The 27,646-nt window shown below is 40.7% G+C and overlaps 1 protein-coding gene across 1 annotated transcript; it reads right to left on the bottom strand.

Annotated features, from left to right (window-relative positions):
* Positions 1–280: 280 nt before the first annotated feature.
* Positions 281–27,419, bottom strand: shisa7.S (shisa family member 7 S homeolog). Its single transcript, XM_018228093.2, has 5 exons — positions 26,607–27,419; positions 19,972–20,126; positions 6,182–6,241; positions 3,306–3,464; positions 281–1,572 (listed from the first exon to the last, which is right to left on the bottom strand). Exons 1-5 carry the CDS (start codon positions 27,164–27,166, stop codon positions 989–991), a joined length of 1,518 nt encoding a protein of 505 aa, XP_018083582.1. The 5' UTR covers positions 27,167–27,419; the 3' UTR covers positions 281–988.
* Positions 27,420–27,646: the final 227 nt, after the last annotated feature.

Raw genomic sequence — 27,646 nt, 5'->3', positions numbered from 1 at the left:
TATATTTCAAACCAGACGATACTGGGATAGTTCACTCTCAACAACCAAATGGCTTCTGTTTTTTTTTTGAAACGATAGTGAGGCAAAAAGAGATTTAAAAAAGGATTCTTATATTCCAATAGAAATCGTTCGGTAAGAGCAAAGTTTTTCTGCTTTAGGATAAAGCAAACGCCCCGGCAAGGCAGTCTTGCAATCAATTATTAGATAAGGGAAGCAACAGTAGATACATTTCCTCTTCTTATACGAACTCACTTATGTTTCCGTAAGGTTCATTCGATGGTTGTCCAGCTGGAATATGAACGACACAGTTTTGGCATCTATCAAACCAAGGTATTGTTCTTTTTGATTTCTCATTCAAGACAATAGTTTTGTTTAAAAACATTCTCCATGTAAAGATTTTATGGCATTTTTGTGTCCATCCAAAATGCAGTATATCACATTTTTCATACAGAAACAGAGATAAAAAATGTGCAACTTTACAGTTCTTGACCTGATTAGAGCACACAAGGGTCACAGTTTGGCTCCATTATCTTCTTGCTAGCTAAAATTGGCCAAACACCTCAACAACGCTTATTGTTTCCTTCAGCTCAATCTACGGTGGAACTGAACGGTTTCTTACCATCATGAGGTTCTACTTTTTATGTGACCACCTGGTGGTCCCAGCTGAGAAGCCAGTGCTATGTTTCCTGTTTCCAGCTTGCTTGTCTTTGTCTTAAAGATATCATTATCTTTGACATCTGTTGGTGCCAAGAACTGAATCATGAACTTGGCGGTGGAGGCAGTTGGATTATGTTTTTTAAAAAAGTGAATGAAACATTAAAACATTGTCCTTACAAGGACTCAAATTAATATTGTCTTCTGCCTGTACTTTAGGTTTTATGATAGCGATTCGACGTAAAGCAACGAGAAAAAGCAGGAAACTACAGTACAAAAACCAACTGCCTCTTATTCTAAGGAGGGAAAAAAAGAAACGGCCAAAATAAGGAGTTTAAACAGTGACCTCGTTCTTGCTGCCTGTGCGCAGATGCTGACTTGGGAGATGTCCAGGGATGAACTGAAGCTGCTCGATGGTGTTTTGGCGCTTGGCAGCAAAGGCTTGTCGCCTGTTGGCTGTGTGGTTGCCCATGTCCCAAGTAGTCTTGGGTGAGTTGGAAGATGTAGGATGGGAGTTCATCTTTATCATGTGATGGCGGTCAAGCATTGGGGTGCTGGCACAGACATTGCTGTGGGACTGAGCTCTCTGGTGGACTAGGCGCATTTCTTGAAATGGTGATGGGCCACGGTGGTGCATCCTTTCAGGAGAAAGCAGGTGTTCTTGTGAGTGCAACACCTCCCTCGAAAGAAGGCGTTCTTGAGAGACAAGGCGGTCTCTAGGTATGGTGTAATCATAATGAACAGGATAGTGATTGTCTGAGAGAATATGCTCCTGAGACATTACTCGTCTTGGAGCTTGAGATTTTTCCAGATAGCCATCATAATCGTAGTTCATTTTGATGACATGGTGAGGGAGCGTACCACGGGTTAATTCGGCCAGGTGTTTCCTTTTCAGGTACAAATCATCCATATCTTTTTCTGATTCACATATAAACACAAAACAAATACAATCTGAGTTTGGTTGCTGGTCAGTTTCACATGCAACAAAAAAAGACTCATTAGGCAAACATGTTGCGCGGTAGACAATTTTTACACATAATATTATCCCCCCCTCTCCTTCCAAATTAAAAGAGAATCAAACCCTTAATTTTAAAAACCCCTACTCGCCTACCCTACATAGACCCCCCTCCCTGTTCCCCCCCCCAGCCTAGGTGTTTCCCCCAGTAAATGCTTCTTCTCTTCGGTAATCTTCAGGTCTTCTTCCGGCGCTTCTGCAATTTCCGGGGCATGTGCAGTTGTCGCGCACCAGAAGATTGCTCCAACTGCACATGCGTCATTATGCCGTTCTCTTCCTGAAGATTACCGAAGAGGAGAAGATGGCACCCTGGGGTAGGAGCATTTACCAGGTGTAACATATGCTACTGGAGCAGGGAGGGGGGTGTCTATGTAGGGTAGGCTGGACAGCTGGGGAGCAGTAGATGTGGAGCCTATTTGGATTTTGCCAAAGTGTTTGATACAGTGCCCCACAAACGACTGCTTTCTAAACTGTCTACAGGATTGGGTACAGAGGTGGTTGTTAATGGTACATTCTCTACTTGGAGTAAGGCTCTTAGTGGGGTCTCTCAGGGCTCTGTATTGGGTCCACTTTTATTTAACTTGTTCATTAATGACTTAGGGGAGGGAATTGTAAGTAATGTATCAGTGTTTGCAGATGACCCAAAATTATCCAGCCCAATTAATTCCATCCAGAATGTGACATCCTCGCAACAGGATCTTGACAAACTGGCAATCTGGGCAGCTAAGTGGCAAATGAGATTCATTGTTGATAAATGTAAAGTCATGCACCTGGGATGTAAAAATATCCAAGCCACTTATACCTTTAATGGGACTGCACTAGGCAAATCCATTATGGAAAAGGACCTTGGAGTCCTTGTAGATGATAAATTAGGCTGTAGCAAGCAATGCCAGTCAGCAGCATCAAGGGCAAATAAAGTCTTGAGTTGTGTTAAAATGGGCATAGAGTCACGGGAGGAGGGGGTCATTCTTCCACTGTATAGAGCACTTGTAAGGCCCCATCTAGAATATACCGTAAAGTTTTGGTCTCCATCACTCAAACAGGACATTATTGTATTAGAGAGGGTACAGAGAAGGGCAACTAAGCTGGTAAAAGGTATGGGAAATCTTAGCTATGAGGAAAGACTGGCCAAGTTGGGGATGTTCATGCTGTAGAAGAGGCGCTTAAGGGCAGGATATGATAACTATGTATAAATATATAAGGAGAACATATAATAATCTCTCTGAATTCTATTGTTACTATGTGTTACTATGCTGCTACTACTGCTGGGTTACTATATGGTACTAGGTTACTACAGCATGTTATTTTGTGTTGCACTATGCTACACTATGTTACAAACTTTACTATATTATGCTAAATCACAAGTTAATCTGTTACTCTATGTTGCTATGTTACTCCATTTTAATGACACCATATTGCTATATGTTACTGTGTTACACACTATATGCTACTATGTTTATGCCAAAGTTGTTACCATATTATTATATCTCACAATAGTTTACTTTGCTTTACTATATTACAATGTTACAATATGTTACTACGTGTTACCGGGTTACTGTGTTACTATGGACGACCATGTTACTATACAAGCTAACAAGACAGGTGGATATTCATTTCAGACTGTATATGTCCTTACCAAGTCTCTTGAGGGAAGAGTATCTGCTGATGTCAGACTTGATGGCAGCCTCGTAGGATGGTGGCAAATGCGAGAGATTGTGGAAGGAGCGGGAGAAAGACATGGTGTTGTACTTTGTGGAAGAAGAAGTTGGAAGCTGTATATTGTTCATTCTGTAGTCTAGGAAGAGACACCCAAATTGTTATAAAAAAAATGAAGAGGGGAGGGGTGTTATTTGTAAATGTAAATGCATTTGAAAGAAGCATTTGTCACTTTCTGTACTATAGGTTCTGACTCACTGAAACAATGCAGCCAATGTCAGCTCCTATTTAGCTCTACAACAGTTGGCTAGTGCTACCTCATTGCTAGATAACCAAGAGTTCATATTTTAATCAGATTTTGGTAGAAAGAAACCCCAGACTCCAGAAAATATTCATTTCATGCATCAATAAGTATTAAAGGGGCAAATTCACTAACCTCCGAAAATTCGCCAGCGACGGTTTCGCTCACATCGCAACACTTTATCAGGCATAAATTCGCCAGGACAACGCTAATTCACTAAAATCCGAAGTTGCGTCCCGGGCGCCGAGCGATGTCGAAGTTGCGCTAGTGTTATTGTGGCAAGCAAAGCAAAGTTGCGCTAGCGTTGCCTAATTTGCATACGGCAGGAAGTTGAAGTTAAATGAACGTATATGTTGCAGCAAATACATTACACTACACAAGCCCAGGGAAACCTTAATAAAATAAAATAAAGTTGTTATACTGCCCTACACATGAGCCCAGTGTATAGTTTATGGGCCATATGTTAGGAAATGTAGGGGGGAAGAGGGGTACCCCAGAAAAAAATGTATGATCTTCTGCAGCCTATCACCCTTTAGTAAATTTCCTCCAAAGATTCTTTGAGATGGAATTGCGCTGGACCATGTTCATCTTGAAGATCAATGCTTCTTAACTGGATTATAATTCTTACAATTAAGACATACTAGATGAAGGCTTTGACCTTGAGACACAAATTCAGGGTCCCCAGTAGTTAAGTGATCTTTTTGCGATATCTGATGACAAGATAATCAGAGAGATTTGCTATAGAAAATACCCCCTATTCAGTATTCTAAATCCTGTCTAAAGACTTTAAAGGGGTGGTTCTCCTTTTAGATAACTTTTAGGGGCAGATTTACTAAAGAGCGAAGTGACTAACACTGGCAAAGATTCGCCAGTGTTACCGTTTTCAGGGACTTCGCGGAATTACTAACAGGCGCAGGTGCCACTTTGCTAGGGAAAGGGGATTGACGCTAGCGGTGATTCGAACTCTAATTCACTAAGATGTGGATTTTACTGAACGTTACCTCTTTTGCCAGACTTGCCTTCTCCAGCTCAGACCAGACAAAGTGCATTGGAGTACATAGATCTTCCTCATTCTTCTGCTACTTACATCATATTTTTTGATGGAAAAAGTTTCTAAGTCCAAACATTTTCTAATATATGGAACATAAACTATACAGTGGGCTCATGTGTTGGGCAATATATCTTTATTAAGGTTCCCTGGGCTTGTGTAGTGTAATGTATTTGCTGCAACATATACGTCCATTCAACTTTAAATTTCTTGCTGTATGCAAATTAGCCCGAGCGAAGACCTCTAATGATCTCTTCGCTTTGATTTGCTTGCATTGCCGTAGTAACGCTAGTGAAAATTCGCCAGCGTTCGGACACAACTTTGCATTGTAGTAAATTAGCGTTGTCTGAGCGAATTTTCGCATGGTGAAGTGTTGCGATGGCTGTGAAGCCGTTGCTGGCGAAATTTCTCAGATTAGTAAATTTACCCTTTAGTATGTTGCACAATGACCAAATCTAAGCAACTTTTAATTATTTTTTTATTTGACTTATTTGCCTTCATCCTCTGATTCTTTCCATCTTTCAAATGGGGGTCTCTGACCCCATCAGCCTAAAATTATTTCTCTGTGAGGCTCCAATATTATTGTTACATTTTATAACATATGTTTGTTTTAGGTCCTCTCCTATTCTCCTATCAGTCTATCATTTAAATGACTCCCTGGTTGCTAAGGTAATTTGGACCCTAGCAACCAGATAGCTGTTGAAACTCCGATTCCTAGAGCTGACTATTTAAAAATCTAAAAATAACAAAAAAATTAAGACCAAATACAAATTACCGCAGAATATCATTATCTGCAGTATACCAAAGGTTAAAGGAACAGTAATACAAAAACATGAAAGTGTCTTAAAGTAATGACAATATAATGTATTGTTGTGCTGCACTGGCAAAACTGGTGTGTTTGCTTCAGAAACGTTACTATAGTTCATATAAACAAGCTGCTGTGTAGCCATGGGGGCAGCCATACAAGCACAGGATACACAGTAGATAACAGATAAACTCAATAGTAGTATAGAATAAGATTCTTCAGAACTTATCTATTATCTACTGTGTATCCTGTGCTTGAATGGCTACACAGCAGCTTGTTTATATAAACTATAGCAGCTTTTCAGAAGCAAACACTCCAGTTGTACCAGGGCAGGGCAACAGTACATTATATTTAAAACACTTTTGGTGTTACTGTTCCTTTAACTCAAAGATGAACAACCCCTTTAAGAAAAAATGCAAAACCTCAGTTATTGCTGAACTCCGGTCCATCAAAATTTTCCCTACTGAAGTTTTACTGATGAAGAGGCTCATTTACTGACCTACATGCTAAGCTGCACCAGTGTAGCAAAGATCTGATTGGTTGCTGTGAATAGGAACACTATTTATCTATACTGGGAGTGTTGGTTGATCTGATTGGTGGCATTATAGTTCAAATATATTACATGATATATCATTGAATAAAAATACCCTTTACAGTCCCGTGGAACATGTATGTTACATTGGTTACACGTCACACACTTACCCAGAGTAGATGCATGCTTTGGGCTGTTGACGGTCAGGATGAAATTATGATGCAGGTTATCTGTAAGAACAGCAAATAAAGTTATATGTATATCGCATGGTCCTGTTCCAGCGAAACACGTTGCAGAATATTCATTGAGTGTAGCTGGTATCCAAAGCAAGTGGGCTCAAGTAGTGTATCTGGAAACTCATTATCCAGAAAGCTCCAAATTACAGGAAGGCCATCTCCCGTAGACTCCTTTTTAAGCAAATAAATGTAATTTCTAAAAGTGATTTCCTTTTTCTCTGATAATAAAATAAAACAGTACCATGTACTTGATGGTAACTAAGCTGCATGAATGTCCTATTGGGTTTATTTAAAGCGTGTCGTGTGCACCGGGCCCCCCTGCAAAGAAATCTTTAGAAGGGCCCGGTGCACTCCGATCCCCATCCTCCCGCCCACTTCCCACCCTGCCTCTGGCCTGCCCATGTCCCACCTCCACCCTGCCCACTCCTCACCCTGGCTCTGCCCACTGCCGCCCGACTTGTGTATCAGGTAAGAGCAGGGTTGGACTGGGGGGCCCCGGGCCCACCGGGACTGCAGGTCCAGGGCCCCCTGCCCCCCTAATGCGATGCGCCGAGTTCGTTGCGACTGTGCGTATGCGCCGCTCGAACGCCGCCATTCGCTATGTTGGTAGAGGGGGCCAGTCCGACACTGGGTAAGAGAGCAGCTGGGCAGCGACTGCAGGGTCTGCTTCCTCTATAGTTACGCCACTGATTTAAAGATTTTTAGCAGACTTAAAGGAAAACGAAACCCCCCTTTAGCCAAAAGTCCCCACTGGCCCCCCTCCCTGCCTCCCCCCTGCACAGTGTTACTCCTGAATTGAGCTCACGATCACCATCTTCGGAGTTTCGCTAATCTTCGTAATGCACAGTTGGAGCAATCTTCTGGTTTGCGACAACTGCGCATTCACCAAAAGTAACGGAAACTGCTGAAGGGACCCGAAGAATACTGAAGCGCCGGAAGATGGCACCCATGAGCTCCGCTGACTCTGCATGTGCGGTTAGTATTTCTAGAGGGGACACAGTTCAGGGGTAAGACTGTGCAGAGGGGGCCAGTGGCGACTTTTAGCTAAAGGGGTGTTTAGTTCTCCTTTAAGGTATGCTTATCTGGAAACCCCACGTCTCACACATTCTGGATAATAGATCCTATTCCTGTAATAGAGAACAAGATAATTGAACAGTTCATAGCCTAATCACAAACAAAACACCACTGAATTGTTCGGGCAAATTCACTAACCTCCGAAAATTCGTCAGCGAAGGCTTTGCTCACAGCGCAACACTTTGCCAGGCGTAGATTCGCCAGGACAACGCTAATTCACTAAAATTCGAAGTTGCGTCCAGGGCGCCGAACACTGGCAAAGTTGCGCTAGCGTTACTGCGCCAAGCAGCGAAGTTACACTAAAGTACAATGGACGTATATGTAGCACCAAATACATTACACTACACAAGCCAGGGAACGCTTCATAAAATAAAATAGAGGTGTTATTTTGCCCTACACATGAGCCCAGTGTATAGTTTATGTGCCATACTGTATGTTAGGAAATGTAGGGCGGAAGCCGGTTACCCCAAAAAAATGTTACGCTCTTTTGCAGCCTATCACCCTGAAAAAAGGAAAAGACGCCAGCGTTTTTTGGGACTTAGAAAAATGTTCAACTATTTTTTGAGGAACTCCTATCTACTCGATTGCACTTTGCCTGGTCCGGCACAAGAGGTAACGTTCAGTAAATTCCGCATCTTAGTGAATTTGTGTAGTTACATCCATTCGCCAGAGCGCAAATTCACCAGGCATTAGGGAGCGAAGTACCGCTAGTCTATCTCCTTCGCTGGCGAATTTTCACCTGCGTTAGTCACTTCGCCCTTTAATAAATTTGCCCCAAAGAGACCCAAGTTGGAGCTAAAATATATTCACTTAATAGGCAGTGATTCATTGTAATTCCGAAGGAAAACTCTCCCTTGACCACTGGGTGGCGCCGTTGTTTATCTAAACCACCAATGCAGAAATCAGTTCTAATGAGCAAGCAGAAGAACATGCCTTACCTGTTGAGTATCTTTATTTACTGGGTCTCAGTCTTCCTACTTTGAGCAAAATTCTCAGTATGTAATTTGTCCGTTTGATGTAAACAACGTTCTGTGCAGTGGAATATGAGGGCACTTTGTGTGTTAATAACGATAATAATAGTAACAATAATGTGTGATTGCATTCGTGCCAGCTGTTCACTCCTTAACTACTGTAGGCATGAAGCAGGACTGTAACAGAATATTAGATATATCCCTTTGGGATGGGGCATACAAGGTCTTTTATTGCGGGTATGAGCTGAGAAGAGCCCGGGGCTCATAGTATAATAACAAATTCTATTTCTTTCAGGCAGAGTGTATTATGTCCATCAATAGTAACAATAATAATGCTAATAATTAATACTGCATCTTCCTTATTTGTTATTGGCTAATCCTGGTCTCTGCCATAAGTCATTTCCTTTTCTTCTTTCCCGTGGTCTGTTCTGTGGGGACCCAGAATGTGTGGGGCATGTCACATCTATTTGTGGCTGATTAGCAGTCACTTCAGATACCTGATGCAGACTCTCCACACCCACCTAGTATGTACCTGAATGGACTAACTAATCAGCCATGCAGCAGCTCCATGTCGCCTTTAAAGGGACAAGGTTGCCTCCCTGCTAGCAGAATTCCATTTCACATGTCAAGTCCAAACAAACCATGGCTACAAGCATAACTATGATGGTCCGAAGCAATGGTAACCCATCTTCCTGCCTCTACTGGGCCTTGGGATGGAGAGGTAACTGTAACAAATATATATACATTTTATGATGATTTTTAATGTCAAATTGCATGGAAACCTTTGAGAAACCCTCCTGAGAAGGGGAGCGCAGGAGTAGAATGGGGCTGTACTCACACAGGCGCATGTAGGCCCCCGAACGCAGAAAAAATGCAGCATGTTGTGTCTCAACCTGCATTCGGCACCTACATGCGCCTGTGTGAGTACAGCCCCATTGAAAAAAACTGAATGCGTCTACTCCTGTGCTCCCCTGCGGCTGAACGGTTTCAAACGCTCATTTGTAAGAGCCCTGTTTCAAATCAATGCATGGTTGCTAGGGTAATTTGGACCCTAGCATCCAGGTGGCTGAAATTGCAAACTGGGGAGCTGCTGAATAAAAAGCTAAATAACTCAAAAACCACAAATAATAAAAAATGAAAACCAATTGCAAATTGCCTCACAATATCACTCTCTGCAGCATACTAAAAGTTTGATTTAAGGTGAACAACCCCTTTAAAGGCATTGATGAAGCAGGAATTGCCCACACCCCACCCATATGCCTTCCCTCTTGTACGCAGCACCGGCAAATAGACAGGTGCAACTCTTTGTGCTCCATTCAGGGAGCTGTAACTTGGGGTTGGCAAAATGCTTTGCTCTTTAAACCTTGGCTCCTATGTTGTAAATGAGCCCCTTGGTGTATATTAATTAGAAATCATTAAAATAAAAAATCCCCCGAGGCAGACCCTACTGAACGCATTGCGTTATATTTATTGTTAGAGGCCAGTCATTTAAACATAAAAGCAGCACAGCATGCAGGAAGAGAAGGCTATGCTGAATAATGGTTCCAATATATCATCTATAATAGGTTCCTTATTATTCTTCCGACCAGCAGAATGTCTACAAAAAAATAGAATTCATTTCAGCACTTGTGAATGTGGCGCTGATTAAGCACTCACTTCCCTTCTAATTAATATGGAAATTCATGCACAGTTCTGTCAGCCGGAGCCATAGGAATTACATTCACATCCAGAAATAATCAGAGCAGTTTTAAGCAATGATATGAAAGAGAGTTGTCATAGATTCCGAGGGGTTACACGAAGCAAAGCCGCGGCATTTCTGCCATTTGATTTGTGCTAATTTATTTGCCCATGGCAAGCAGATAGGGAGAGTCGTTCCATTCTTGAAAGAAAAAAAGGGGGGAGGTAGAATAATAAAAAAAAGAGATAAATAGGGAAAAAGAAAATAGTTGAAGCAAAACGTAGGGAAATAAGTGATGCATTCTGGGTCATGGATTGGTTGCCACAGTAACCTATTAGCTGATACGGAGTCTTTTGGTGATCGTTTAATGTAAATATAGAAAAGAAAGGGAGGATAAGGAAGATTGGAACTGAAGGATGATCGCTGTACAGCCTGGGCACATATATCGCTGGAGTTTAGTCAAAGATGTTGTGTTTGAAGCCTTTGCACAGTATGTGGGCTGTGGCATTAGTATGTAGATGTTATTGGACACCAAATTCAATTACCATTAAATGTTGACCTTTTCTACCAAGATGTATTGAAATTTCACATTGATTAGGACCTTACTAAACCCTCTACACTCCTGGTTCCCCCTGTGACTGCAGGGTCTGCTTCCTCTGTACTTACCCCCCTGTATATGGGTATATATATCACTCACTGAGCCCTGATCCCATCTCCATAGAGTGGCATATTTCTAAACATGGGGCTACTATCATGTCACCTTTCAGTCCAGGGGAACACCTAAAAGCCAAATCCCTATGTGCTCCCCTAGGCTCGTTGTTTTGGCGGCTGTAGCCACAAGTTACCAAAACCAAGGCGGCTTCTACAAAATCTAGACAGGTGGCACTGATTGCAATCAGGCATTAGGTTCTGCATAAAAGAAATAAAATTACTATAGGGAATTATAAAGGGACAATTTTATAGCAGCTCCCAGTGTCGGCAGGGGAGTAACTATAGAGGAAGCAGACCCTGCGGTTGCAGGGGGGCCCAGGAGTGTAGGGGGCCCAGTGAGACCCTAATTAATTAGCAATTTTAATATATCTTGGTAAAATAGGCCAACTTATAAATATTTTGGGGCCCTAAATTGAATTTGCTATGGGGCCCAGTAACAACTAGTTACGCCACTGAGTGTCGGACTGGGATGCCAATGGCCCACCAGAAAGCCTTAGACCTTGGGCCCACCAGAAAACCAAAGAACGTGAGCCCACCAGAAAAACTTAGACCGTGGACATTTCCAAACTATTATTCCTCCTCTACTCACTCAACCCCTTTATTCTCCTAGTCTTTTATATATATTTACAATATCCTCCCATTATTAAGCATTTTCCCCATAAAGAAATAGGGAATGACCATGAAATAGGCCAAATGTTTAGAAGCAAAAGGGCCCACTAACACCTGGGCCCACCGGGAATTTTCCTGGTATCCCGGTGGGCCAGTCCGACACTGGCTGCTCCAAGTTAATCAAAGCTGGGGGTGCAGTGTAATATCCATTTCTTTGGCGGGGTTGCCAAACTACAGGATCTGTATACTATTTGTCCACCAATGGACTGGATCAAAGTGGGATGGTTTGATCATTTGGCATCCATAATGCATAATTCCTATGGATACCAATTAATCTGCCCATGCAGTCCCCATTTTCTAATTTGCCCTATAGATATTCTGGCAATTTTTGATCAGCTATAAACTGCCAACTCAGTATGGAGGGGCAGGTTCAGCAGTGTTTACCAGCTCCATATGGCCATCTTAAAGAGGTGGTTCACCTTTAACTTAATATTTAGTATGTTAATGAATTCTAAGCAACTTTTGAATTGGTTTTCCTTTATTATTTGCCTTCTTCTTCTTCTGACATTTTCCAGCTTTCAAATGGGCATCACAGACCGCATCTAAATAATAAATGCTCTGTAAGGCTAAAATGTATTGTTATTGCTAATTTTATTATTCTTCTTTAAGTTCAGGCCTCTCCTATTCATATTCCAGTATCTTATTCATATTGGTGTCTGTTTGCTAAGGTCATTTAGATCTTAGAATCCAGACTGCAGAAATTGCAAACTAGAGAGATGCTGAATAAAAAAGCTGAATAGTGCAAATAACACAAATATAAACTGAAAACCAATTGTCTCCAAATATCACTTTCTATAACAGTTTACTCAAAGGTGAACAACCCATCATAGCAATCATCATCAGATATTTGATTTCAATCAGTAGTACATGCTACGTTCTTACTGGATGCCATGGGATATTTGAAATAGAGCAAATGTTAAGCCAATGGTGTGCCTGCTGTGATGATATAACACACTGGAGGAGGCTGGCCATGAACAACATTTAAGGTTTTTGTGGAAAATGTCTACCCTGGATACTATAGCAGGGACACTGTTATACAAAGCTGAACTGGGGTAACCCAGGGGGCCCATTGGGCATCTGACTCAAGGGCCCACTACCCAGCCACTGAAGGATCCACCACCCAGCCACTCCCTACTCCAACTCCACCCCCAGCCAAAGCAAAAAAAAAATAAAGATGGCCCACATTCCACAGTGGGATGCACAGCAGGGGGAGCAGTGGTGCCTGTGGGCAGCTATCTTGCAGACACTGCCCAAAAGGGTCAGGGCCCAGTGAGATTTTTCTCGGTGAGCCAGTCGGATGTTCTACATGTGGCTCCCTCAGCTACTCCAGTTTCCTCAAAACATAAAGGTAGGTTAATTGATCACTGATTATGTTTTTTTGTTAGGATATTTAAAGGAGAAGGAAAGGTTAAAAGCAAGTAAGCCTTATCAGAAAGGTCTATATAAATATACCAGTAAACCCTCAAAATAATGCTGCTCTGAGTCCCCTGTCAAAAGAAACACAGCATTTCTTTCCTTCTATTGTGTACACATGGGCTTTTGTATTACACTTGCTTTTTTCAGCTTAAACCTCCAGGGCTCGGGCTTGAGCATGCTCAGTTCCCCCTCCATCCTTCCCTCACAGCAGTAATCTGAGCCCAGAGCTATGAGTGAGCAGGGAGAGACTCAGGCAGGAAGTTACATCACACAAAGCTAATATGGCTGCTGCTATCCTAAACAAACAGAGAGCTTCTAGAGCTGTTTACTCAGGTATGGAAAAGCATTCTGGAGAATAAATATAGTATTATATGTTGCACTATTGTGCCTAATCTATTGGCAATAGCTGCCTTGGTTGATTTCCTTCTCCTTTAAATTTGCTTGGATTGGTAAGGGCACCCTTTAAAATGTATCCCTGATTGGACAAAGATATCTAATATTCTAAGCACAAGCCATACGTGTGATATACCTATGACAGAGAGTTAAAGCGCTTACATTTCCTAGACACAGCATGTAAATAAGAAAGCTACTTTAGTCTATATGGTTATTTAATCCTCGGCCAAGGAAACTGGCAAGTAGGGTGCCAATTAGCATGAGCCAGAATGGGTAAAACATTATTCATTTGCATTTTTATCATTGTTCTTTTCCTTCAGTAGATAGACTGGGGATCCATGTTAATTACAAAAATTAAATGTTTCCCCTTGGGTCCTTAGAACAGAGAAACGGAGATGTTCAGCGCTTGTAATTATATTGTCTGCAAGGGTGTTAACTCTTCAAGCAGATAGAAGTATTTCAAAGTATATGACCGGCTTGCAGTCTGTTTGGAAGTCTTTTCCCTCCACAGTGTTCTAACTACATCTTTAGGCTACATGTCTTGATTCAACATGAAAATGCAATATTTATTTAAAGACATTCCAGTGGCTGACCAGCAGTAGAAGAAGACCCTGGAGCTTTCTGTTGTTTTTGCTACCATGCAACAGGCCTTCATGAGAGGTACAGCTAGAGGTGCAGATGATGGAATGTAGGAGACCCCTATTGTGTTCCCTTCAGGCCCGAACTGGATTATGTGGCAAATGACAGAGGGGCTGTTGTAAGATGCCATAGACAGTCACTATTAATTGGGTTGGTGGGGGCTGCTTGGACCTCTGTGTACTTGGAATGCCAGGGCCTATTTTGAATCCCAGTCCAGATCTGATTTCCTTGCTCTCTAAATTAAGACAATCCTGCCCCTCTGTAATTTATCCTCAAACATATAGAGATAATTATGAAAATGTTCACTATTACACTGCAATAAAACACAACGGGGAGATCAAACTACCGTTTAGAACTGGAAAAAATAAGTATAATGCTTCCTAAGGAAAATGAAGCCATAGTTACACAGATTAGGTATGGTTTTCTTTGGAATGCTCCTGCATTTATTTGGTAACTATAAATAAAGTTTATAGTTTATCTGTTCCTGACATCCTGCCATGACTGTGACTTTGCTAATTGCTGCCTACTAGTGATGGGCGAATTTGCGCCGTTTCGCTTCGCCGAAAAATTCCCGAAATTCGCGAAACGGTGAAAAATTTGCGAAACGGCGTCTCATTTTTGACGCCGGTGCCCGTTTTTGACGCCGGCATCCGTTTTTTCGACACCGGCGCCCGTTTTTGACGCAGCGCCCATTTTTGACACCAAATTTTCGCGAATTTATTCGCTGGCGGCGAATCGCGCAAATTCGCCGCGAATTCGCGCCTGGCGAATAAATTCGTCCATCACTACTGCCTGCCCTGATCTTTTGCCTGGACAATGGCTATGAACTGGATTAACCCTTCGGATACCTTTGCTGCATACAGCTTCCTCCTTGGTCCTGACTCCAAACCAATCAGAGCTATTTGGTCCTGACACTGCTGCACTGAGAAATGATCAGGAGACCCCCATAGAAATGTTGGGGACGTAAATGGATGAGAGGAATTAAGAAGCTGGTGACAAGTGTGGAGCATGGCAAAGTGGACAGCATGGTAGGGCTCAGATTTTGCATGGGAGGGCATGGGTCTGTGCTTATGTCACTGGCCTTCACATAATGGGCCATATTCAGGTTGATGAGAAAAGCTTAACTCCTAATTCAGTTCTAGATTTTCCAGTAGAGATGAATGCTATTTAAACTGTTTATAACTTAACTTTAGAAAATAACGTATTGACTGGCATAGACACTGCAATATGAATGGGACCCTAGGCAGGAGGAAGGTCGATGGAATATCCCATGCAGTGTGCCAAGATGCACAAAGAATATGCCATTTAGTTATTTTTCTACTGCCTGTGCACCAGCCCACTATTATAGGCCAACTGGCAAATGGCACTAGACTTTAGCGACCAGTTTCTATATAAGCCACATTGTCTCCATAATTCATTGCTTCTCACTACATTTGTTTTTGTTACAACAGACCTGATTCTTTGCCCATGTCTTCTTGAATAGTAACATCTGATGGAACGTGTTCCTTATTAACACCCATGACAGATTTCTCATTTTGTGTTTGGATGCGAAAAATCACACCTGCTGCTTCATCTACAGCACTGAAAGGCAGCGATTGTTCTCCTTTCAAAGTCGCTTCACATAAACAAGTGTTTACAAATGCCTCTTGCTCTGCTGTGTACAATAACACCAGCTCTGCACTGTCATTTCTACCAAAGGCACTGATCTGAAAAGTCAGGGGCAGTGCTGGTAACAAGAATATTAATTGCTGGATCAAATGAGACTATTTGCAATGGAATGGCTTCGCCAAGGCGTGAAAATTGAAATCAAGACCCTGTGTGTAATTATTGCAAAGTGTATGAAGTATTGCCTGTACACTAAACACTGTGACTAATGTATAACAGAGCATTACCAGCTCGCAGCTGACCTTTGCTGTTCCGCATTTACTTAGTGAATAGCTAAACAGACCCAAAGTACTTCCATGTATCTTTTTTCCCCGTGACACTGAGAATGCATGCAAACGCAAGGCATGAGGTCTTGGCTTAGACTTAGAGTACCTTATGTTCTTCCTTAAATAGTGACGTGTGCCCTATGAGACATTATTTGCATTTAACTATGGTATATCGCAATGAATACAGGAAATATTTCCAAGCAGGACAAAGAGGGCATTTGTCCTGGGCCCTTTTGAAGAGGGAGAAATGATGAAAATACAAATTCTAATTTGTTCCAAAAGCAACCCAGTCTCTGCATTGAAAATGACAGCTGCAACTGGCACTCAGTTTGAGGATGCAGTCATGCACAGTTGCCTTTGTTTTAATGCATTGGGTGCAACTCTGGCTGACACAACTACATTCACATTTGCAATTATTCTGGAATTCAATGCGGTATTGTGGGTAACAAAAATGTCTTTTTTGTGTCTCTTCTGGTGTAACAGCACGTACAGCATCATTAATTGCTGAAATTCTCATTTACAGAAAAGCTGTCTTAGTGGGAGACATAAGAAAGCAATGTGTAGAAGAAACGGATCCGCACACACGCTGATTAATGCAGTCGGGGAATATCCACTTTTATTCAGCCACCAAACATCACATCATGATGTTTGGTGGCTGAATAAAAGTGGATATTCCCCGACTGCATTAATCAGCGTGTGTGCGGATCCGTTTCTTATACACATTGGTTGCTAAGGGACCCGGCCGGGTCAACGGAAGGAACGCACCACCAACTGCAGGATTGGTGAACTACAGGTGTGCGGTAGGAGAATTACATTGAGACATAAGAAAGCAGGCATAGGTCATGGCCATCTGATGCTGTGGATATCAAACTTTTTTGGTTGAAGACCCCCTTGGAGGGCCAACTTTTGTTAAGAGCCCCATTAGCTGATAATGTTAAAGATAGAGGTATTGGACCTGTTATCCAGAATTCTGGGACCTGGGGTTCTCTGAATAAGGGTTCATTCTCTAATTTGGATCTCCATATCTTAAGTCTACTAAAAAAAATATTTAAACATCAAATAACCCAAATAAACTTGTTTTGCTTCATTTCGGATTAATTATCTTAGTTTGGATCAATTACAAAGAAGAAGGAAATTTAATTATTTGGATAAAATAGAGTCTATGGGTTTTCAGAGAACAGATCCCATACCTGTAGAGTGAAACTTTATGGTACAGGTATGGAACCTGTTATCAAGAATGCTCAGAACCTGAGGTTTCCCGGATAATGGATCTTTTTGTAATTTGGATCTTCATCACTTAAGTCTACTAGAAAATCATGTAAACATCAGATAAACCCAATAGGCTGATTTTGCTTCCAATAAAGAATAATTATATCTTTGTTTGGATCAAGTACGAGCTACTGTTTTATTATTACAGAGAAAAGGGAAATTATTTTTAAAAGTTTGGTTTATTTGGATAAAATGGAGTCTATGGGAGACTGTCTTTCTGTAATTCGATCTTTCTGGATAACGGGTTTTTAGGTAACAGGTCCCGTACCTGCATTGGGTATCCAGCCATAGTTCCTAGAAGTGATAGTTTAGCAAATAAGTGTTAATCTCATGCGACTTGACCTTCAGCCTGAGCCCCCCCATCACTGTTATAGCCCCAAAGTTTGGACATCACTGCTCTGATAGAACAGAAAATAATACTCCATTACTGTAGAGTGCAGAAATGCAGTTTTAGAAAATGGAGTGATTATGTGATAACAGAATACTGTCACTCCTATCTCAGCATGAATACCAATGCACTCTGAGAAAGCCCAGACGAACAAGTAGAATAATTACAATATCATTGGTATAGGGCATACATCATTGCCAGTCTTAGGTAGGCTAAGGATCAAATAAAATTCCCCATATGTAATAAAAGATTCTAAGTTTGCCCAGGAGTAGTAACCCTTAGCAACCAATGAGAAGTTTGCTTTGAAACAGGTGACCAGTTAATGCTACCTGATGATTGTCTGCTATGGGTTACTGTTCCTGGGCAAACTTAGTGCCTTTTATTACATAACCCCAAGTTTTTTTTAATACAGATAAGAAAATGGGCTAGCAGGGCAAACCCTTTTTCTCAGTTGGAATCATGTTGGTATATTCTCCTTACTATTTATATGTAAGGAGGAAAAGGCTGGCAGCTATAGATTTTCAGGATATGCATTCTATTGTGCCAAAGAAACAGGGCTGCATGGGAAGCTCCCATAGCAAACAAGCTGAGTTCAAAACAAGCAATTGAATCTAAATTGCCAACAATCCTCATTGTTTAGAGTACCTTGCTGTACATTCATGAATGGGAAATTGTAGGTGTGTAATGCATAGGGTGCATGTGGTGTAAATGCAGATCCCAGATTAATACAATTGTCTTGATTGTACCATAGCTCAGATTTTTATAAAATAAAGTGCCCTTTGCATTGAAGCCGCCTTCTATATCACAACTCTCAGCATTAGCATGGAGCAGACTCTTATTATTTCTATACTAAACCCAAGCATACTTGTCCTCCCTATAATAAACCGGGATTATTTTTATAAGCGTTTTTTTTATCTCTTCTTCACACAAGACCGGTGTCTTCTAGGCTTTTTGGTCAATGGATTTATCATAAAAGATATATGACAACATTGTCATCTCAGAATTAAAGAAAGGAGAGAAAGATATCCCTTCTTGGTCACCTAAACAATAAGGACAATGAATAAGTCCCAAAGTGACCCAACTTTTTAAAGTGAAAGTGACTTATTTCTACTCAGGGGGTAATAGTTGTCCCCTAGTACAATTAATTAATTGTACCAAAAATTATTAAAGTGACTCAGTGCTGAATTGTTGCTTAATTTCATAAGGATATTTCAAAATAATCCTTATGAATTAAGCAACAATTCAGCACTGAGTCACTTTAATGATTTCTGGTACAATTAATTAATTGAAGCCTCAACAGAGGTTAATTGTTTAGTCAATTGAATGCACTGGCACTTTATATTTATATATAATTATTTATTTGGTTGGAGCAAAGAACGCTATATGAGCGAATTGGTTTAAGTGTTTAACACAATATACTAATAATAGTAGGGGACAACTATTACCCCCTGTTTTGAAATAAGTCACTTTAAAAAGTTGGGTCACTTTGGGACTCTTTCATTGTCCTTATTGTTTAGGTGACCAAGAAGGGATATCTGTCTCTCCTTTCTTTAATTCTGAACACACTGACATAAGTCAGATCCCTTTCTTGGTCAATCAAAATATCTGTTTACGGATCTGTTTTTCCTCTAAATCAAACATTGTCATCTCAATAATCCAACAATATGTATGCCACAAAAAAGCAAGTGGTTGCCCAAAATATTTTCCTGACTGGCTTTCAGGCTGTGCTTCCCACAAATATCTAGGCCAGCAATTATCCCCAACCTTGGGTGAACCTGTGTTCTAGATTAGATTATATGGAATATTTTTAAGTAGCAAAAGAACTAGAAATGCACCCCAAGTCCTAGAAATGAATCCCAGATTCAGTTAAGGATTTGGTCGATTGCAATCCCTTTTTCCAGGATTTAGATTTGACTAAATCCAATCCCTAATTATCATCTGTTTGTTTTCTCAATTATGACAACACCTAAAACCGGATTTTTTTTTAAAAAAAAAATTCATGATTTTGTATACACAAATTAGGGTTTGAATTCTTTAGTTATGAATTCAGTATTTAACGGAATTTTTTAAAATGTTGAATTCGTTGCATCCTGATCAGTTTTTTTTCTCGGAATAAGTAGCTGCATGACCACCTTAATGTGAATGTATGCTTCTAATGACTGGCTACTCTTTTATAAAACCATGTGGAAAACTACGAGGCACACTTCTGTGTGATAAGAGAATAGAAACCATCATTTAAGCCCCAGATGTAAAAACCACAGTCTGTTGGGAACTGCAACCCCTACAATATACTCTTAGCCAAGATGACAGTCTGCCACTGTCTAATGACTGTAGAATACTGCAAACATTAACTTTAAGAGTATTTTTTTTTGTCTTCTGATACCTTGTATTTTATTACCAATATTTTGTTTTTCTAAATTGTTTATTGGCTAATCTAACAAAATATTGTGTCTGTGTTCCTTATCTTTATGCTAAATTGTGGCATTGTAATAGTTGTGTTGCTGAAATGTTCAGCACTAGCCAAAACTCAAACATTTTGTTGATGTTCAACAAATTGTTTCCCTTTAATGTCAGTGTCTACTCACCATGGTTGCTCTTGGCAGATTTGACTGGGTTGTAGAGGTTCTTGGGTTGGCGTGATAGCCCGTTATCATGGATTCCTGAATTGAGAGTTGTGCTATTGTTTCTTTCAGTGTGGTTCCCTTGAACTGATTGGTGCCGAAGGATATCTACAAGAGTTCTGAAATAATGACAGAAATGGTTACTGTTTTTTTTGCTAATAATATGGCAGAAAATACGTTTGATCTAAGGTCAATGACACACTTGTGACCAAGAATGACTACTTGGAACACTTCTGGTCTTTTTGGTAGCCACTGCTTGATGTTGTCTGGGAACTGGGGTACAAAAACCCCTAAGACATCAACTGTGGTATCAATGAAAGTAGGACTGCACGACTTGAGGCCAAGAGGCCATGTTTAGCCTGCCTGGTGCTTTTATGACAACAACCTACTCAAGATCTCTATAATAATATATCATTTTATAATCCGGCCCTCAGCTTTGTGGTATGTCAAATGGTTTGGCTACTTTATAGAAAACAATTGGTCAGCTCTATCTAAAGTAATATTATTAGTGCTGCCTGTTGAACATATAATAATATGCAACTATTGGAATTGACTACATCACTAACACAAGTACCACTATACTATTCAATGAAATTCTTGACAATTTTGTCAAAGTGTTTACTTTGCGGCAACAGTTTTAGGAAGGCCCTTTCCATAGAGACTGATTTTGAAGAGACGGGAATGGAAAATCTTGACTGGCCTGAACAGAGACCTGACCTTAAACCAAGTGAACACCTGCAAAATTCACTAGAATGCCAACTACAAGCCAGTCCTCATCCCCAACTTTGCTCTCAACATCATTCATGCTTTTGCACAGTGTCGGACTGGGGGGCCCAGGGCCCAATGGGCTTGCAGCCTCAGGGCCCCCGCACCATCGCCCGGGCCACGGTCTTCTCTCCCCTAGCCACTAGAGCATAAGGAGTCCCGGGAGTGGGTCTGGGCTGGTGGAGCACCAAAAGAGCTGGGACCCAACGGGTTTTTTACTGGCGTCCCGACCCTGCTTTTGCAAATCAGCAATATGCCTCAATTTAGTGAGAATTTTTAATTTACTTTAGTATTCTTAGAAGAGTAGAAGCTTTTATAACAGCAAAGAGAGGATCACATTCATATTAATACCCTAAGCCAGGGAATGAGATGTGTAACTCTTTGAACAACTGATTTTACAATTTAAACAAAATGTAATCCATTCAGTAAGATATTGGCCAATACCATAGAATTGAATTGGTCTATAGTACAGATTTGCAACATTAAGAAGGTTGAATATATTTTTTTTGCACACTATTTATTCAATAATAGCCAGTCTGTCTTTTCAAGCAATCGAAATGCATTAATATTGTACCAGAATTCTGTCCAGTGGTCTCAGTTGACAGTGAGTGCATCAACCCCTCCGTATAATGCTATGTCTTTGATTTATTACCTGGGAAATACACTTGTGAGATAGTAAACAGTCTTTAAATGAATCTAACAGTGGGAAATGAGACATTTAAAGCGTTAAATCGAGGGATTTATGTGTATGACAATAAATGCATTATTGCCTATTATTGAAAAAAATTAGGTCAAATAGGATCAATCTTTCATCACTTCTCTCTGCTTATACAGTATGGGACTGCTCCTACACACATAGAGCTGACGTTGGAAATGCTACACCTTGTTTTAAGATTTTGATCATTCTGCTGAAGATTTTTCCTAGCCCATCATAAAATAGAAATGAAATGAAACTCTTCCTGTATGACATCTCTTCCACCAACAGGAAACTAAGACAAGAGAAGAAGTGGGTTAAGATGGAATAATAAAGACCACAGATGCTGCTGCCCATGGGGGTCCTAGGACTATATGTGCCCTGTTGGTGGTCCTGATTGATGTACAATTTCAGTTTACACGCAGGAACCAGATTATCTCCATTATAGTTTGGGGATTGGGATCCTAAAGCATTTGTGCGGTAGGTAGTCAACTGGAAGGGGCATCCTGGAAGGTTCACTTCCCATACAAAATGATTATTCAGCTTTTGGACCAAACAATATATTAACTAATTGAATATTCAAGGTCTAAACAATCAAAAATGGACTTTGTCATTTACAATTGTAGTCCCATTCACCCTTGCACCTGGAGGGGCTGTTCGTTTTCCATGTGTAGTGATGAGCAAATCTGTCCCTTTTTACTTTGCCAATAATTCCCAAAATGTCAAAAATTCTTTTTTCCACTGTGACTGAATTCTTTTTTTTTTTACTGCAACTTTTTTTTTTTAATAGTATAAGGGCCTTTTTTCACAGCAAAGCCTGACGAAAAATGTCACTTATCACTATCCATGTGTTATATTTTATTAAGAAACCAAAGAATTGTTCACATTTATAGCAACAGCCTTATTGATTTAGCCGCCCATATGGTCCATTCTTTGAACAGGGAGTATGCTAATGGCATGTTTTGACTTGCTTTATTTATGTTTAGTTACTTCTTTTGGATTTTTGCTGTGTTTTACACCTTCTAATTATTATCATTTTTATTTTACGTTCTGCAGTTTTCTGTCGGGTTTGTTCCCTTCTCTATTGTTCCCCTTTGGTTCACCCCTGAACCCTTATTATTTTCACATTTCACATTCCTTCTATTCTCCTAATACTTCTTTATCGTTCACCCTAGGTTACTAGATTATTTAGCTCTCCCCCTTTCTGCCAGACACTGTTTTGTGCATTCCTTTTTTCTCTAATTGCCCTTGTTTTAGATCATTTCCTATTATTTTCTCTCTTATCGCTTTTTACTATTGCCGTTGTGTCCTGTCTTTGTCCAATACGGTAATGATGTGCGGACTGGCCCGATACCAGCGGGAAACGCGGGTTGGTCGGGTTCGAGACGACCTCGCACCCCCATTTGCCCCTGTAAAACATATCAATTTTGGGCATGCCATTATGTTATGTTACATATGAATTTGTGAATTTATGCAGTGTCTGCAAAGTTAGTCTTCCAGGAAGTTTACATTCCACATCACACCCTTACACAAATTTCAATATCAAATGGTTGTCTTGGAATTGTAGCTGTTTTCTACAGGAGCTATAAAACCAGGCCCGGATTTGCGGCAAGGCCTCATAGGCCCGGGCCTAGGGCAGCATCAATTAAGGGGCGGCATGCCGCCCAGCCGCACAAGCAGTTTTTTGTCGGAGCACTAGCGCCGATCAGCTAGTGCTCCGAAACCAAGCTAAGAGTATGCGCGTGAGCGCTATCTTGAGAGAAGGAAGGGGTGACGGAGGACGCCGGCTTCTTAGTGGATGCGCAATCGTGCTATATAGAGAGTGATAGGGGCCGACGGAGGACACTGGCCTCTGGGCACCCTCAGGGCAAATCCGGCCATGTATAAAACTGAGTTTGTATGCAAAAACTTGCTCAACAGGATGTAGGCATGATATGTTATATTATTAATATAATAGTATATGTATCTACACCCCCCCCCCATTTCCTCACACTGCGACTTCCGACTTTTGGCTTCCGCTTTTATAGCCGTGCGCCTGCTCGCCACGCCCCTTTTGTGATGTCATTTGTGGGACGGGTCTATAAAAGGAACCTGGAAGTCGGGCTCGGGCAGGCAAGGATGGAGGGAGGTTGGGGGTTGGGTCGGTTGCGGGCCCTGCACATCACTACAATATGGTCACCTAGGAGGGGAAGGCCCATATATATGGTTATTGCGTTGGTATGTGGAGATACCAAGTGGACATGTATTGTGTAAAATGACAGGCGTGTCCATGGTCAAAATAGTCCTAAGGACACCACCTAGGATCTTATTAGTTAAGAATAAATTTTACAATTTTAAAAAGTTCATAAATATTTCTTTATTACATATTTAACATCTTGATGGTAAGCAAAAAGCAAAAAGAATTTTGGTTGTTTATTCAGTGCGAATAACATGGCAGAGAATATGCCCTTGTGCCATCAGCCAGTAATAATGCATTACTGGGAGGCTTTACTGACATCAAGAGCAACTGATTTCCCCTGGCTACTGATAATGCTCCAGGTAAACTCATTGCAATTGGCTGGCTGTGAATGAAGCTGATGTGCGGTCTCACTTTAGCTAACTAAGGGGCCCATTATTGACAGCTCTGTTTCACGAGTGAGTGTTGCAGTTGACACTCTCCCATGTACCACCTAAAGGACAATTTGTCACAGTTTGGACGACTTACCTCGTGTTTAATCGCCGTGGGAAAGTCGCCCGTTGTGACATTAGCCTCAAGGTAAAGTATTAGCAAACATATATTAATCTTAGTAAACTGACAATCAGTGGTAGTTTTGTTTTTCTCAGTTTGGTGTTTAATAGCAACATGCACAGAATTTCTGGTTGAATGCCTTCATGTGAGAAGCCCTATCTTACATTTCTGTAATGTACAAGAATCACAGTGGAGATGAAACAGCCCAGAGCAAGTATCTTATCTCAGAGATGACCTGCCTAACACAGTGGTGTGAATCAAGCCCTGTTTCCAGCTCCAGGCTTCAAGGTCCTTCAAAGGAACTACATCAAATTTGCAAAGAATATTATGCTGCAGAACTATTCCTGATGAAATCAACAGGATGCCTCTTTTTCTAGCTAATCTACAAAGGTAGAGGAACACCATGGAGGGTTCCAGTGAAAAACAGTGGTATATGGGGTCTCTTTGTGTCATTAAATAATACACCTATACACAATAAAATAATTGAAGTATCTTCCAGCACAATGGACCACACATTAGCTAGAAGAGTCCTGCTTCATGACACAAAAATACGATATTTCATAAACAGCAAAACAAATCACTGGCAATGCAAAATGGTGAGGCCATTAATGGTGAGAAAATACAGAGCTGACACCTGTATAATGCTGCAAACAAGGTGATCCCAACTTTATTACATTGTGCTCATGACACTTCATACACTATCCAATGTTTCGGGACCACATGTCCTTTTCTTCATGTTTAATAGTTTGTGAAGTGTCATGAGCACCATGTAATTAAGTTGGGATAACCCCATTTGCTGCATCATACAGGTATTGGCTCTGTTATTTTCTGACAATTACATGTAGGGTTGCCACCTTTTTTGAAAAAAAAATACCGGCCTTCCTATATATTTAGATTTTTTTCCCTATTAATAACATTCATATAAATATAATTTTTACCGGTCAGGCCGGTAAAATACTGGCCAGGTGGCAACCCTACTGGCATGTGGCTTGGCCAGTACTGATACCTCCACCCCTGCCTCTCATGCGATGCTTTGTAGAGAGACCATTTAAAATAATAGTAAGACCAAAAAATATAAGTGGTTTAAAGGAATGAAGATTATAATAAAATAATATATTGTTGCCCAGCACGGTTAAAAGTGGTGCTTTTGCTTCAGAAACACAGCTATAGTTTATATAAACAAGTTACTTTGTAGCCATGGGGGCAGCCATTCAAGCACAGGATACACAGTAGATAACAGATAAATTCTGAATAATCCCATTGTTTACTACAGATCTTATCTCTGCTGCGTAACCTGTGTCTCTGCCCCCATGACTACACAGCAGCTTGTTGAAACTATTGTAGAGTTTTTGAAACAAAGACACCAGTTTTACCAGTGCAGCACAACAGTAGATTATATTTTCATTACTTCAACACACTTTTTTGTTGTTGTTACTGTTCCTTTAAGGTCCTGGCCTTATGCATTCATAGTTAAAAGGGCCATAAATTAAGACAAACAATAGCACTTGGAAACAGATTCTGCCTTCTTTAAAATAATGACATATTTATTATTTTTGTTATTGGGTGTAATAATGATTGCAGAAAAGTATACTGTAAGTTTTTTTTATTTGGATTCTTTGACTTTTAAAGAACATTAGTGGTAGAGTAAGTATTTTGATCAATATATCATTTTTAGTTTGTTCCACCCTCTGTACTGAGGGTGGACCATGTGACCATGTAGCCACGAGACACTGGCAGCAATTAGGAGAAGGGAGGGACTGATTTATACAAGGTTCACTATCTCAGGGGAATGAGTGTAAAAAAAAAAAAAAAAATCGCATAGTAGTTAAAAATAAAGAAGGTAACATGGGGGTTTTCAATGGAAAAATAGAAATGCATCTTATAAATTGTATGGACTTCTATAATGGTCATAATGCTATCATCTGGGGTGGTTAGGGTGCAAATGGTTTTATTTAAAGGCATAAAATACTAATATTCTTTAAAATCCCCCAGTTCAGCCAGCTATTGTTTTTTTGCAGCATATTATATACATCACTAGTGATGGGTGAAGTTCTCCCGAAACATCGAGACGGCGAATAAAAGTTAATGGGTGTCTGAATAGTGTTGAGACGCGCCAGTTTTGATGCAATCGACTTTTCCGGCGCGCATACAACATTTTTTGATGAATTTTTTCGCCGGCGGCGAAACGTGGAAGTTCGCTGCGAATTTGTGCCTGACGAATTTATTCACACATCACTATACATAATCATTCACATGATATAGAAAACAAGTTAATATTTATTTTCTAGAAGACAAATCATCTCATATCAAAATGGTTACGGGGCTATTTCCCATTGTGAAAAACTGGGACCAGTAATTCCATTTCTGTAGCGCATGATATGAAAAGCATTGGATGAGTATTTTATATCTCACCTGGGTACATCGATCTCTCTCCCACGGGCTTGTCGGGAGGCCTTGTTGAAGGCAAACTTGGCTCCAATGCCCACAGCTAGAGTGAAGCTAATTACACCACATATGACATAGACGGTGCTATTGGTCTGGTCGGAGTGTTCATTGTGATTCTGCTTGCTGTTGGCACTGGTTGTAATAGATTGAGTTGTGTACGCCCACAATGGGGTGTTATAGTTGCTACACTTTTCCTGGTCCAATCGCTTGTGGCGATGCTCACAACAGAAGCGGTAGTGGCAAGTACCACAGCAGTAGCGGAATGTACCTGTTGTACAGTTAAAGGTGGTATCAAACTGCCCCATCACATCAAAGTACCCATAGCACATGTCTGGAACAAACTGGCTCTTTCCGGAAGAAGCATTCTGTGAAGCCGGCGGGCGCTTAATGTGTGCCAGCAACATTGGCAGTGACTGTGTTTGGTTACCCTGCCGCCGGGCCTGCAGAGCACCAACACGGAGCACTGAGTTCACGTTAAAAGTAACACTGACTAACACCGTCAGCAGATGATACATGGCAGTCCACATATATGGCAAATGGCAGCAGCTGCAAATATAGTTTTTTTAAAAAAAAAATTCAAATGATGGAAGAAGAATTGTTTTTGTCCCTTGTTTGACTTTGGCGCTTTAGTCACTTTCACAATTCTGCTCTTCTTTAATGAAGAATCATGAAGGGCTTTGTACATGTACTTCCCTTTCCTCTTGAATTGTTTCCTTTAAGAATTTTTACAAAAAAGGTGTCTTCATTACAAAAAAAAAAAAGAATAATTGGCTCCAAGCAAAATCTAGAAAGAGAACAAAGCAACAAAGATTAGATATCACTATCCGCAGTTGATGGACATCAACCCAATAGACCTTACAATCTGCTCAATAACAAAAGCAACTCATATTGATTCATGAAATCTAGGATCTTTATGTATTGATTCTTGAACAGCTTTATCTGCCGGCTCATACATTAGTCTACATCTCCTGAACTTGGCATGGGAGGTACACATTTTACTTTCTTTT

This window comes from Xenopus laevis, chromosome 7S (assembly GCF_017654675.1).
Source record: "Xenopus laevis strain J_2021 chromosome 7S, Xenopus_laevis_v10.1, whole genome shotgun sequence".
Taxonomy (NCBI): Eukaryota; Metazoa; Chordata; class Amphibia; order Anura; family Pipidae; genus Xenopus; species Xenopus laevis.
This window is presented reverse-complemented; position numbering and strand designations above follow the sequence as displayed.